The 13,167-nt window shown below is 36.0% G+C and overlaps 1 protein-coding gene across 1 annotated transcript; it reads right to left on the bottom strand.

The window, feature by feature from the left end:
• Positions 1 to 2,112: 2,112 nt before the first annotated feature.
• LOC141707220 (uncharacterized) lies at positions 2,113 to 2,559 on the bottom strand. Its single transcript, XM_074510264.1, has one exon. The coding sequence runs from the start codon at positions 2,557 to 2,559 to the stop codon at positions 2,113 to 2,115; it is 447 nt and encodes a 148-aa protein (XP_074366365.1).
• Positions 2,560 to 13,167: the final 10,608 nt, after the last annotated feature.

Raw genomic sequence — 13,167 nt, 5'->3', positions numbered from 1 at the left:
AATGTACTTCAGACTTTTATGGTCCGTGAACATCTCGCACTTTTCCCCGTATAAATAATGTCTCCAAATATTAAGTGCAAACACTATGGCTGCTAATTCCAGATCGTGCGTTGGGTACCTAGTCTCATACTCCTTTAGTTGTCGAGAAGCATAGGCAATTACTTTCCCATTTTGCATTAAAACGCAACCTAGGCCTTTATGCGACGCGTCACTGTAAATTACAAAGTTTCCTTTCTCATCGGGTAAAGTTAAAACTGGTGCAAATATCAATCTCTTCTTGATTTCTTCAAAACTCTCTTCACATTTCGGGGTCCATTCAAACTTCTCGCTCTTTCTTGTGAGTTTGGTCAGCGGAGTGGATATTTTGGAAAAATCTATGACGAACCTTCGATGGTAGCCAGTTAATCCAAGAAAACTCCTAATTTCCATTGGTGTCTTTGGTCGTTCCCAATTTGCAACCGCTTCCACTTTTTTAGGGTCAACAGAAATTCCTTCACGACTTACTATATGACCTAAGAATTGCACTTTCTCCATCCAAAACTTGCATTTTGAAAATTTAGCATACAACTTTTCTTTCCTTAAGATATCCAAAGTCAATCTAAGGTGTTCGCATGCTCATGAGGTGTCTTGAGGTATATCAAGATGTCATCAATAAATACAATTATAAACTTGTTCAGTTACTTCTTGAATACTCTATTCATTAGATCCATAAAGGCAGCTGGAGCATTCGTCAATCCAAATGGCATGACTAAAAATTTGTAATATCCATATCGAGTCCTAAAAGCAGTCTTTGGAATATCTTCAGGCTTGATTTTTAGTTGACGATATCCTGACCTTAAGTCAATCTTTGAAAAGTGAGCAGCTCCTTTTAGTTGATAGAACAAATCATCAATCCTCGGTAGTGGATATTTGTTCTTTATTATCATCTTATTTAATTCGCTATAATCGATACACAACCGCATGGATCCATCTTTCTTCTTTACAAACAGTACTGGTGCTCCCCAAGGAGACACACTAGGATGAATCACTCCCTTTTCTAGCAGCTCTTGTAGTTGGATCGCCAATTCCTTTATTTCAATGGGTGTCATCCTATAAGGTGCTTTAGAAATAGGATGTGTTTCTGGAGCAAGGTCGGTCGTGAATTCTATCTCCCTATCAGGGGGTAATCCCGGTATCCGAAAAGACATCTTCAAATTCATTAACCACGTGAATTTATTTGATCTTAGGGGTGTGCTTTTCTATGTCTATTATGTGAGCTAAATAAGATTGACATCCTTGCCGAAGGAATCTCTTTGTTTCCATCACGATTAAGAACTTCTTCCTTTGTTTTCGTCCATACAACATTACTCGTTTACCCTCTGGCTTTTTCACACTTACTCGCTTTCGTCAACAATTGATTTGTGCTTCATATTTAACTAACCAATCCATTCCTAAAATCACGTTAAATTCTCCTAACTTAAAAGGAATGAGGTCGGCAGTAAAATGTTGTCCATGTATTTCTATGTCACAATTTAGACATACTTGATCAACATTGACAGCTTCCTGGTTTGCTACTTCTACGGCCATAACTTCTTCTAATGTGGCTGACTCGATGCCCAACTTACTCATAAAGTTCAAAGATATAAAAGATCTTATAGCACCAGAATCAATTAAAACACCTGCATCTTCAGAATTAACTAAAAGCGTACCTGCTATCACATGATTATCAACAATGGTATCTTTAACCATCATGTTGAAAGTGCGTGCAGTAGGCTTGTTGCTTGGAGGTTCCATAAGTCTAAGTCTAGAGGTTTCCTTAGGTGCTTGCTTTCAGCAATCTTTAGCCATGTGACCCTTCCTTCCACAAGAGTAACAAATAGTAGCTTTTTCTTTACAACAAGATGCGTAGTGTCCTTTTTGTCCACAGTTGAAACAAGTGACATTTGCCTGATAACACTCCCCAGGATGCTTTCTTCCACATGTTTTGCACTCGGGTAAAGGTGGTCTGCCTTGAAGCAAGTTCGAGTTTTGAGGGGTCCTGAATCTTGGATTATCCTTTCGAGCACCAACATTTTCAATCCTTCTATTTCCAGCATTCATGTCCTCACGTTTCACAAAAGGTCATTTCCCTGGCTAATTTTCAACCTTTTTCTCAAAGCTTCTTCCACTATGGTTTTGGAACTTTCTTTTCTTCACATTTGCGTCCTTAACATACAGCTCGCTTCCACTTTCCATAAATGCAGCTTTCTGAACTAGTGTGGTGTAGTTGGTGATTTCAAACACAGCTATGCGGTTCTGAATGTAAGGTTTTAGTCCTTGCTGAAATCGCTTGGCTTTCTTCTCATCAGTGTCAACATGGTATGGAACGCACCTAGAGAGCTCAGTGAACTTAGCTTCATATTCAGCTACTGACATGTTTCCTTGCTTAAATTCTAAAAACTTAAGTTCCATCTGATTCTCCATGTATTTTGGAAAGTACTTTTCGAGGAACAGTTCCGTAAATCTAGTCCATGGTATAGGAAAAGTGGTTTCAAGTGTTTTCTTGGCTTCCCACCAATAGTTGGCTTCTCCTTTTAGCATATAGGCAGCAAAGATAATTTTCTTCTCTTCTTCAACATCAACTATTTCAAATGTCTTTTCGATCTCACAAGGCTAAACTCGAGCCTTAACAGGGTCAGTGGTACCTTTGAACTCAGGCGGGTTAAAAGATTTAAAGGATTTGAAGGTAACAGTAGATGGGTTTGCTGATGTTGTGGTCCCCCTCCTCTAGTTGGAGGATTTTGAGTTTGTTATTGCAGAAATGCCTGCAATAGTCGCATAGGGTCATCTTGATTCTGAGGTGGGGTTGGGTCCCTATGTTTCCTTCGGTTTTGGTTTTGTTGTACGTGAGGTTGTGTATCATGGCTCTCTTCTTCTGGTGGAGGTTGAGGATTCTTTTTAGGCCGTCCTCTTGGTAACTTCTTGCTATTTAGAATAAAATAATAGGTTGATTAAAATATTCCAAAACAGTATAATATCCCAACAAATTAAAAAAAAAATAACATGGTGTAAGCAATAGTCTTTTCGAAAAAAAATTCTTGTATATCATGACAAAAAGGTAAACCTCAAATTCAAGTCGAATATAATCATGAAATCCTTTTTCCGAAAATATGTCTCTTGAACTTGAGTAACATAACAATAATCAAACTATTTTCCCAAAATATAATTCATATCTCATTATGTTAATCTCGAGTTTTAATCATTTGTTTTTCAAAGTTTTAAATTTTGAAAACTTAGTAGTTTCTGTGTAAATCGTGTTCATCTAAAGTATGTTGGTTTTAAAGAAAATGGTTTTCTATCTTTTGAAAAGTTTCGGTAGTTATCGTAACCACGTAAAATCTCTATCTACCAAGGCAACATAATAAAATGCTAACAAATATAAAATACGATAACATCCAAAATGTAAAAGAGTCATCAACCATCTGATGATGCTATCATAGTCTGCTGAGAAAGAGTATATCATAATACATAACAAAAGTGATACCCCAACAGGCTGGGTCAAAATATCAGTACCCCAAAATGATCAAAGTACATCGTCATAACATTCTACTACTTACTAAAGATCAAGTCAACTACTATGTCAATCTCAAGACTGCATCAAAACAAAAAGTCTGCAAGCTTCATCATCATCAAATCTATCACTATAACTATCAGCAGTATAGTCAGCAGCTAGCATCAAAAGTAAGAGTCACCAAAAGATAGGAATACACACTATATAGACGTGATATCCCTCAAAAAGTCAAAAGACTGCATAATATCCATAGTCATGATCGGTCAATGACCGAACAACGAGGTGATCCTCCCACGAAACTCCGTGATAGCTCTCTCCACAAGTGCGGCCACCGTGGCACTATCAACTTGGTCAGAACTCATAGATGGTATCCGAGTAATAGAACTCCTCAAACCAGTCAGAATAGTCTCAGCAATCTGCTGAACAATCTCCATCTGAACATCCCTAGTCAAAGCACTACCACCAAGGTGAACACGAGTAGGGTCCGTAGCAGTAAATAGCCTGATAAGAGACTCCATAGTGTCAAAAAGCTCCTTATACCTATGCCATAACCACTGATGTTGCTGGAGCAATGAGTAGTAAAGGTGAAATGGTATCGTGCCAGTCTCGGCCACATCAGGAGCAAGGGGTAACAGTGGCATAACAGCCGTAGCGCCTACAGGGCTAGTATCAGGAGTATGAACAGATATTGGAGGTGCAGGAGGCGCTGTGTCACAAACAGGTGCCTCAGAAGTAACAGCAACTATGGGACCAAGAACAGTCGGCTCTACACGAGCCTGCACATAAACAGGAGCTGATGCAGAAAATAGAGTAGATAAAAAGACAAGTGGTCCTGGAGGTGCAGAGCTAATCAATCTCTCAGTACGGACTGGTAAAAGCTGGCTCTCATCAACATGTTCGGTCCTAACAGGGCTTGGTATCTCAAAACGATACCTATCAGCAGTGATCATATGGGTCTGGAGCTCGACCGAGGCAGGGTGGAAGTTACTAACCAACTCAGCAACCATGACATCCCCCTCTCTAGACTCGGGTGGAACATAAGCATATGATAATGTCTGAGTTAGTGCATATAGCGGTATAACAGGGGTGATCTCTGCCAATGAAGCATACACAGAATCCTGTACCTCAGGAGCAGAAACAGCTATATGTGTCACTATAGGTACCGAGTCAACCTCATCATCCAAATAACCGATCTCAGGTGGTGTAACTGCTGGTGGAGGTATAAATAATGGATGAGTCGTCACTATCACTGTCAATTATTATAATCTCCTCTGAAGGATCACTATCAGACTCAAATCCAGAGCTAAATGTGTCTCGAGGGTATGGCGTCGGTGGTCTATCACGAACAGATCGGGTACCTGACATCTATATACATATACATAATTGCACCAAGTCGTTATTAGATATTAGTCTCTAAAATCTACTCAATTCTCTAATATACTCTATAGTAAGTCTTATATCTTAATAGTTAGGTTTAGTTAAATACTTATAGGTTTAAAGTTATACATACTTAGTATAATCTTATTTCGCTCTCACATTACATTCCTAGGGGTCGCATCATAAGAATATAACTATAGCTCTGATGCCACCTCTGTAGCACCCCAAAATCCGCTCTTTCACAGATTTAGGTCACCACATCATGTAGTGTACCAAATACCTGTTTATTGTTATAATATCATAAAAAGTACCTTATTACATTTATCTTATCACGCCCATAGATCCAAAGATCACTTACTAATACCATACATACTCCGCGAACCAAAGTACTAACCACTAGAACTTTATTACACAACTAAAATTTTATTCCACTACTAGGTGACTTCTATAGCATATAGCTGGCACACAGACAATCTACCGATCCTTGCTTGAACTTGGCATCTTTTCCTTGCCCTTCGCATGCAGATTTGGATGTTCATCATTTTCTGATTTGACTGCTAAAAGAAATATAATGATAGCAAGAGTGAGCATTAATATGCTAAGCAAATTCACTATTTATCCAATACCCAAAAATAGGAAATAACAGAATACATTTGAAATTTTAAGAATAAAAGATAACTCACAACTTAAATAATGAATCTCGAATCCGAGAATATTAACAAACTCAAACACATCTTTAAACAACATGACACAAGAGCAAATTGGTCGTCCACCTTTCGATACCCCATGGCTCGATCAACTACCATGTCACAAGTATCGACTCCTGCAGAACTCGCGTGTAGCGTGATTAGTGTCTTCAGGCAAGTCCCACCTTACATTTCAAATTTTGATAGCAATTAATCATAAATGGGTTATCACACAACCTTGGCTTCCACAGAAGCAAATGTCAGTTTGAACATAACACATTATCACCAACCATGGTTAACCGTCACGGACTAGATTGAATATGGTCAACGTTTCCGGACCATACAATCAAATCATGGTCAACATTTCTGGACCACGTTGACCAATTTAGGATATGAATCCCGAGTAGTTCTCTGATAACGAAGCTAGACATTAGAAAATTTATTTGATAAGTCTAGCACACAGCTAGCACTTTTCAAATAAATTACATTAACCCGAACAATGGATTAATCCAGAGAACAATAAAATAATTTAAGATGACACGAACAAAGCAGCGTCTAGAAAGAAAAGAAGGTAACCATCTCGAACAAAGAGAATGGTCGAGTTCAAAGAAAAATTATTAGGTTATCTCAAAGCAAAAGAATAACCAAACGACTAAATAACGTTCAGGATCATTGTGAGTAGGACCAATCATTACGAGTAATAAACTTAATATATTTCCTATTAATTTCTGATTCGAACAATGAATCAATCTTTGATTTCAATAAAATTGGATACATCAGGACAATAGATATAACCGACAAGAAACGAATGTGGTTGACCCGAATTAAGGAATCAAACCTTAACTAAAAGAAATTAAAAGGAGTGGTCTCGAACAATGAGTACGACTAAGGTTTATTAAAAGATAGGGTATTCGATCAAGGAAATTTAAATTCATATAATTAATCCAAAATAATGATAATTTTTTCTTAAAGTTCGTAAAATAAATCATTCTTCAATAAATAAATAAACTTAAAATAAACAACACTTGAGAAAAATATAATTAAAAACATTTACGAAAATAATTATTTTTAAGGTGAGTGGAGAGATAGTAAACTTGCCTTGCTCGCCCGTATGCTAAAAATAATTATAATAATTTAAAGCAATACGCGAGCTCAATATTGCTCCATAATTCCACGAAGTAAACTAGAATTTCTATCAATTCATAAAATAAGAAATATTAAATAATATTCGATAAAGGATCTCAAACACTCACTCTAAATATTCTTTCTTAAAATATTTTTAATTCCAATTAAACTTTTAATTCATTATTTTAATAATGAATTAATCGAGTCATTTTATTCATTAAATTATACTAAGCTAACGATAATATCCCTAAAATTTGAATTTATTTATAATCGCCTTTACACTCTTCTACTTTTATTTCATGATTATTTTACTATTAAATAACTTGGTAACAATGCATCAACTCATAGTATCTTTTATTATTTTTAATCACAACTTATACTATATTCCATAATTTAATACTCTAATTCTTGTTTAACCAAAATAATAATACATTACTTTTATCTCATTTTCTTTTTCCCATTAATCCAACTATTTCCTTTTTTAATGTAACTATTATTTGCCCAATTCTTTTATTACATTTATTACCCAATATTTATTATCAATTTAACAATACTTATCATTTATCAAATCATTTTAATTTCATTTTACCAATTTACAGATTTCCCCCATCTTCCCCAAACTCATCTTCAACCTTTCCTCCCCCACCACCTCCTCACCTTCCATGGCTGCCGCCAGCCGGAGCCGCAGCCGCAGCCGCCGGCCGTTTTCCGGCTAACCCGAAACCTGAATTTCTTTCTATAATCTTGTTGCCCATAGCCCGATCTACAAGCTCCTATCAATCGTTTTTCCAAAACTCACTACCCACCCATTTTCCGGACAAACTCTTTCCCTCTCTTCCTCTCTTTCTTCCTCTCTCTCTCCCTCTCCCTCATTCTTTCCTCTCTCGCACTCCCTCGCTCTCCCGTCCTCGTTCTCTCTCGCCTGCGACCATGCCAACGCCGCCACCACCGCCGCGGCGGTGGCTGCCTTATTTTAATCTCACATAAACACTACAACCATCACATCCCCGCACAGCTACTCCCTCTCCAAGCACCACCGGAGTGACCCATTGCCATCACCAATGTGGTGGCTCCTCCTTTAACCTCCCCAATATACACACACATACACTGCACAATATACGCACAAATAACACACAACACGAAACCTCCATTTTCCGCCATCGCATCAGAAACCACCGCCGGCGACTGAACAGCCGCGGTGGCTCGGCCCCTTCCTCTCCTCCTCCGACGGCCACATATCTCACATACAGTTGTTCTTCCTCCTGTTTGTAATTGGGCTAACTACAGCAACCATCATCTGTACACAAAAGAAAAAAAGTCTAATTTTTACTACCTCTTTCCCCTTACCCGTAACCCCCTTTAATTACATCTTATTAATTTATTATAAGCACAAATAGAACTCAATGTTGAAATTTGCAACACACTGTCAAATAACAATACTAATATAATCCCTAATAATTATCTGGAAATAATTTAGTGATAAAGACACTAATCAAAATTAAGAGTACAGTAGTTAGTTAATGATACAATTGAGTCTCCTAAATTCTCTGTGTTGATCTTTCACTTCTTCACAGACTTAGAGTATTCTAGAGTAACCTTTGTAACTCTTAATGACCATTATTTAATTAATTTCCTATAAAGGTATCTTCATGTAGACTCTTCTTAAATAAAATATCTACCCAAAATATCTAACAAGCTTCACTTATAAGCCAAGTATTTTATTTTATTTAATAATTTTCTTAATGATTTAAAGATTATTACTACGCAATTAAAAAATATAAAGATAAAAAAATTCCTAGGTGAGTTAAATTAAAATATCTTGAAACAATTATGGTACTAATTTTATTGAGTCTCAAATGCATAATTAACAAAATTTAAATCTAACAAAATAATTTTACTAGATAAAATAAAATAGTATTCTAAATAAATTAATTAGCTGCTCCAATTTTATAAAAAAAAGTAAATTTATAAAATTAATGACTAATAATTATTATCAATAAAATTAGGGATCTCCGCACACGCAATAAAATCTTTAAACGACTAATAAAATTTTATAAGAATTAATTCTAGCCTCAAATTTTATTTTATTTAATTATTTAATTATTTATTATTTTTTTATCCGGGTACAAAAGCAAAATTTCTCTAGGGAAAAATTTATAAATTTTTGAGGGAGTTTAAATTAAAAATTTGAATATTACTTGAGTTTAGTCGGTCGTTACACAATCATATCTCGGTCATCGTCATCATCAGATTATGTCCTTTCACTTTCCCGACCATCATCAACATCATCATTGTCAGCCGGGGCCTTTCCCTAAAATATACATAAAAATATAATATTAAAATATGAATATCCAACATAATATAATATGTAAGTGCTAAAACATTGTTAAGTAAACTTTTAAAAGATAATTAAATTTTTTGTATAACTACAATCTGTTTGATAATATTAGAGCAGTTGATTTTGTCTAAGATATCTAAAACAAATAGAGGTTCATGATTCATACTGCACAATTAGGATGTAAATATATATTTACTCCTATATATAAGACGATCATGTTAATATAAAAATGGTTAAATATATAAGACAATGCACTGGATACTTGGTTATGTTATGCATTTTGATCCTTAATTATACTATACAAATATGCATAAACTTAGAAAATCCAGAAATTAAATTTGAAAAGAAAGACACATTCTTAACTTAACAAAATATCATAGTACGTATTCTTACCTTGTTAGGTCACACTTTCACTGTAGAGGGGGTGAATACAGTGTTTATTACAATCAAATCAAATTTCAAGAACTTATGTAACAGAAAACAAACTTTATTGAAACAATAAACTCTGTTACAATCTGGAACTGTTATCTCTCAGTGATGAACAAAATATCACGAGAGCTGCTAGAGTTACAGTAAATAATATTCTCGATAATGATAACACTTATAGTGTAAACCCTATGTCTGTGTTTATATATTACACAGTTACAAGATAATCGCTAATTGATATGGAATATAATTCTGCTTCCTAATATATATCAATCAGATATCTTTTCTTCCAAGTATTCCATTCTTTACGGAATTCCTTCTTCATGCATATATCTTCTTATGTTTATCTTGATCTTCTTAACTTTAATCAGCTACTGTCCTTATCTGATCGTCCTTCAGTACTTAAGTTCTGATATCTATCTCCTGATGCTTATCTCCTGATAACATAAGTACTGATATCCCTTAAGTCCTGACGTCCAGTATAAGTACTGATCAGTTAAGTACTGATTTGTCCTGTTCAAATAAGATCTGAAATCTAAACATAAAACATATTAGCCATGACATTATCAAATATATCTAACAATCTCCCCCAACTTGTAAATTAGCAAAATATACAAGTTTAACAGATATTTGATGATGTCAAAAACATTAAGTACAAATACATGAGAATTAGACAAGATAACTACAACTTACAGTCCTTAAAGCTTTTACCAATTCAACTTCTGATAACAACTTTAGTCTGTATACACATCAGAATTTAAGTAGTTGTAGATCTTCGACTTGGCTTCATCATTTTCTGATCTCTCTGATGTCAGGAGTTGTTCTGAGATAATTCTTCAACAAACATTTCTCAGCATATCTGAGTTCATCAATCATTCTCCGTTTGACATCTTTAAGCTCTGCAGTATCTTCACCAGTTTGAAATATTGCAGCTCTGAGATCATTAATCTTTGCTTTTCTCAACTCCTGATCTAGTCTTATGACATAAGCTTTGTCAGACTCTAGATTAAACTCAAGCCCCTTAATACCAAGATATGTTCTGATCTGTGCAGTATTAGGCTTCATATCAACAATATCACCACTGTGATTTCTGTACTTTGGAACATATATGCTGTCAGACTTAACAGAATAAAGTCTTTTCTGTCTCTGAATCTGTTCTTTCAAATAGTTTGCAGCAGTCCCTGTCAATCTGTCATCCACTTGAAGTAAGAATAATACATGCTCCAATTCTTCAAAATACTTCAATGGAATGGCATTTTGTCTTATATGATAAACCCTACCATCTGTCATGAAATACAACAAGATGTGTTCCTTCAAGTAGGTATGGTAAACCATTTGTACAGATTCCAATTGATTCAATCTTTCAGGAGTTGCTCCAATTCCTGGTTCACTCAAGGAAGTTGGATCATTGGTAGTGTTGTGTACTCTTCTTTCATCAGCACTTCCCAATCCAGTTTTATCTCTTGCTTCCTTTCCAGTAACTACTCTAGCTTCAAAACGACTTGCAGTAGTCTTCAAAGGTTGAGTTTGTTTTGCTTTAGTGAATCCTGGTAGGAGTGTTTTAGATCTTCCTTCTGATATCAAGTTAACTTGAGCTGTGTCAGAGGTTACTTGCTTCTTTTGAATATCAGAACTTTTAATTTCTTGACTCTGAACAACTTGAGCTGTGTCAGAGGTTGTTTTAAGAACTTTTCTTGAAGTCAGAGCAAGATTATCTTCTTTATCAGTAATTTCTTCATCAATAGGAGGTACATAAACTTTAATAGGTTCACCAACCTTTTCTTTACCCTTGGATCTTGGATCTATCTTTGGTTGTGATTTAGCAAATGTTGCTTCAGTTTGTGCCTTTTCTTTAATCACAATACCTTTCAGTTTTGGAAGTGACTTTTTACCAGAAGCTTCAGATTTAGATGTGGCTTTCTTTGATTTAAGTCTAGCTTCTTCTTCCTTTAAACTTTCCAAGTCCATTCCTGGATTTTCTTGAAGAAATAACTGTCTTGACATTTCTTCATCAAGATCTAGAAGTTCATCAGAATTTATTCTTTTACCAGTATCAGAACTTATTCTCTTCCCAGTATCAGAACTTATCCTGTGACTTGCAATTTCAGCATTTCTTGATGAGAATCTTTTACCTTGACTATGACCTCCACCCATTCCAGAGTTTCCTTGGTCATCTTTTTCATCATCCTTTCCTTGCAGTGTCTTGTCATCCTTGCATTTGGACTTAATCACTTTCTCCCCCTTTTTGGCATCAGCAGGAAGTAGAAGAGAGATAAGCAATTCAACTGAAGATTGGATTTCAGTCAGTTGTGATTGCCGAGAAGCTTGATTTTGCAGAATTTTATCAATATGTGCTTGTTGACGATCTTGAGTCTTCTCAATATAAGCAATCCTGTCCATAGATGGTTGAAAGAACTTTTTCTTATCAAGTTTCCAAACTTGTTCTTGTTTGATAAAGTTCTCCTGAATCTTGTGTATTTCTGCATGAGTAGTTGAATGAAGACCTTGTAGATGTTTAGTACTCAATGCAGTGACACGAAGCTGAGTTTTGAAATCATCAGAATTTAACATTTCATCAGCTTTAGTCAAGTGCTCAGTAAGATGTAACGCAGATGGAATACATGAGACTGAGTTCCATTCCTTAGTCCACTCCTGTCCTGCAGGAGTTTCACTCCAAGGCACTGGTGGTTCCTCTGTAACAAACTTCTTTACTAGTTCAGACTTAGAAAGAGGAATGTGTCCTGAAGGACCTGCTGCATCAGTATTTGCAGTTGGAGCAGCATCACCAGTATCCCCAGCATGTGCAGCATCAGAACTTATAGAATCAGTATCATCTGATATAATAGCAGTGTGAGTAGCAATGGAGGCATCAGCATCCTCTAATTGCTGATCTGATACTAAGTTCTGATCAACAGCCATATCCTGATGCTCACCTAAAGTCTGATCATCAGTGTCTAGATGCAGAGAAGGTGACTTAGATAATTCCGGAGTTTGAATAGCATCAGTAACAGGTGTTGGCAAAAGATTTGTTGCTGTTGGAGCTTCTAAGAAAATTACTCCAGGCACAACTAAGTGTTGGTCAACATTATCAGCACTTGTGCCTTGATTACCAAGAGACACAGATGGGAAATTAGCCTTGTCAGATACAGTTTCCTGAGATGGAGTGGATGGAGAAGAAGTAACTGGATCAAATTCTTTTTCTTGTGAGATCAGAGATGCCTGATTCCCTTCCTTAGCTGCTTCCTCCTCATCATCTGAAACTGGCCTTTGTGCCCTCTGTTTCTTGTATTTCTTGTTTGATTTGGATTCTTTTGGAGTTTCAGGAACAGTCATTCGTCTAAGCCTTTTGAGAAGCTTAGAACCCCCAATATCAGAATCCTTCTGAGAAGTTGCTTTCTCAGCTTCATTTACCACAGGTTCTGAAGAAAGAATCTGTTCCTCAGAATCTGATTCATCTCTCAAAGTAATCCTCCTCTTCTTCTGAGGTGTTTGAGAAACAGTCTTTGTTCTCTTTGACTTAGAAGATGTAGGCTTCACATAGGACTTGAGATATGTTCTGAGAGATGGTTGAGAGGTTTGAGGTGGCTGAGTAGAGGTGGTAGGTACTGATGAACCAGGTTCTGATGTTTGAACATCAGGATAAAGTGCAGTGTACTTAACAGGATCATAGGTGATTAAGGCTTGTT

Source organism: Apium graveolens, chromosome 1 (genome assembly GCF_009905375.1).
Source record: "Apium graveolens cultivar Ventura chromosome 1, ASM990537v1, whole genome shotgun sequence".
In the NCBI taxonomy this organism is placed as follows: Eukaryota; Viridiplantae; Streptophyta; class Magnoliopsida; order Apiales; family Apiaceae; genus Apium; species Apium graveolens.
Note: the sequence above shows the minus strand (reverse complement) of the source record. Positions and strands in the feature narration are given on the sequence as shown.

Bases quoted from the DNA above. Each gene is read 5' to 3' on its own strand.
- LOC141707220 (XM_074510264.1), bottom strand. From the start codon at position 2,559: ATGCTAAAAGGAGAAGCCAACTATTGGTGGGAAGCCAAGAAAACACTT.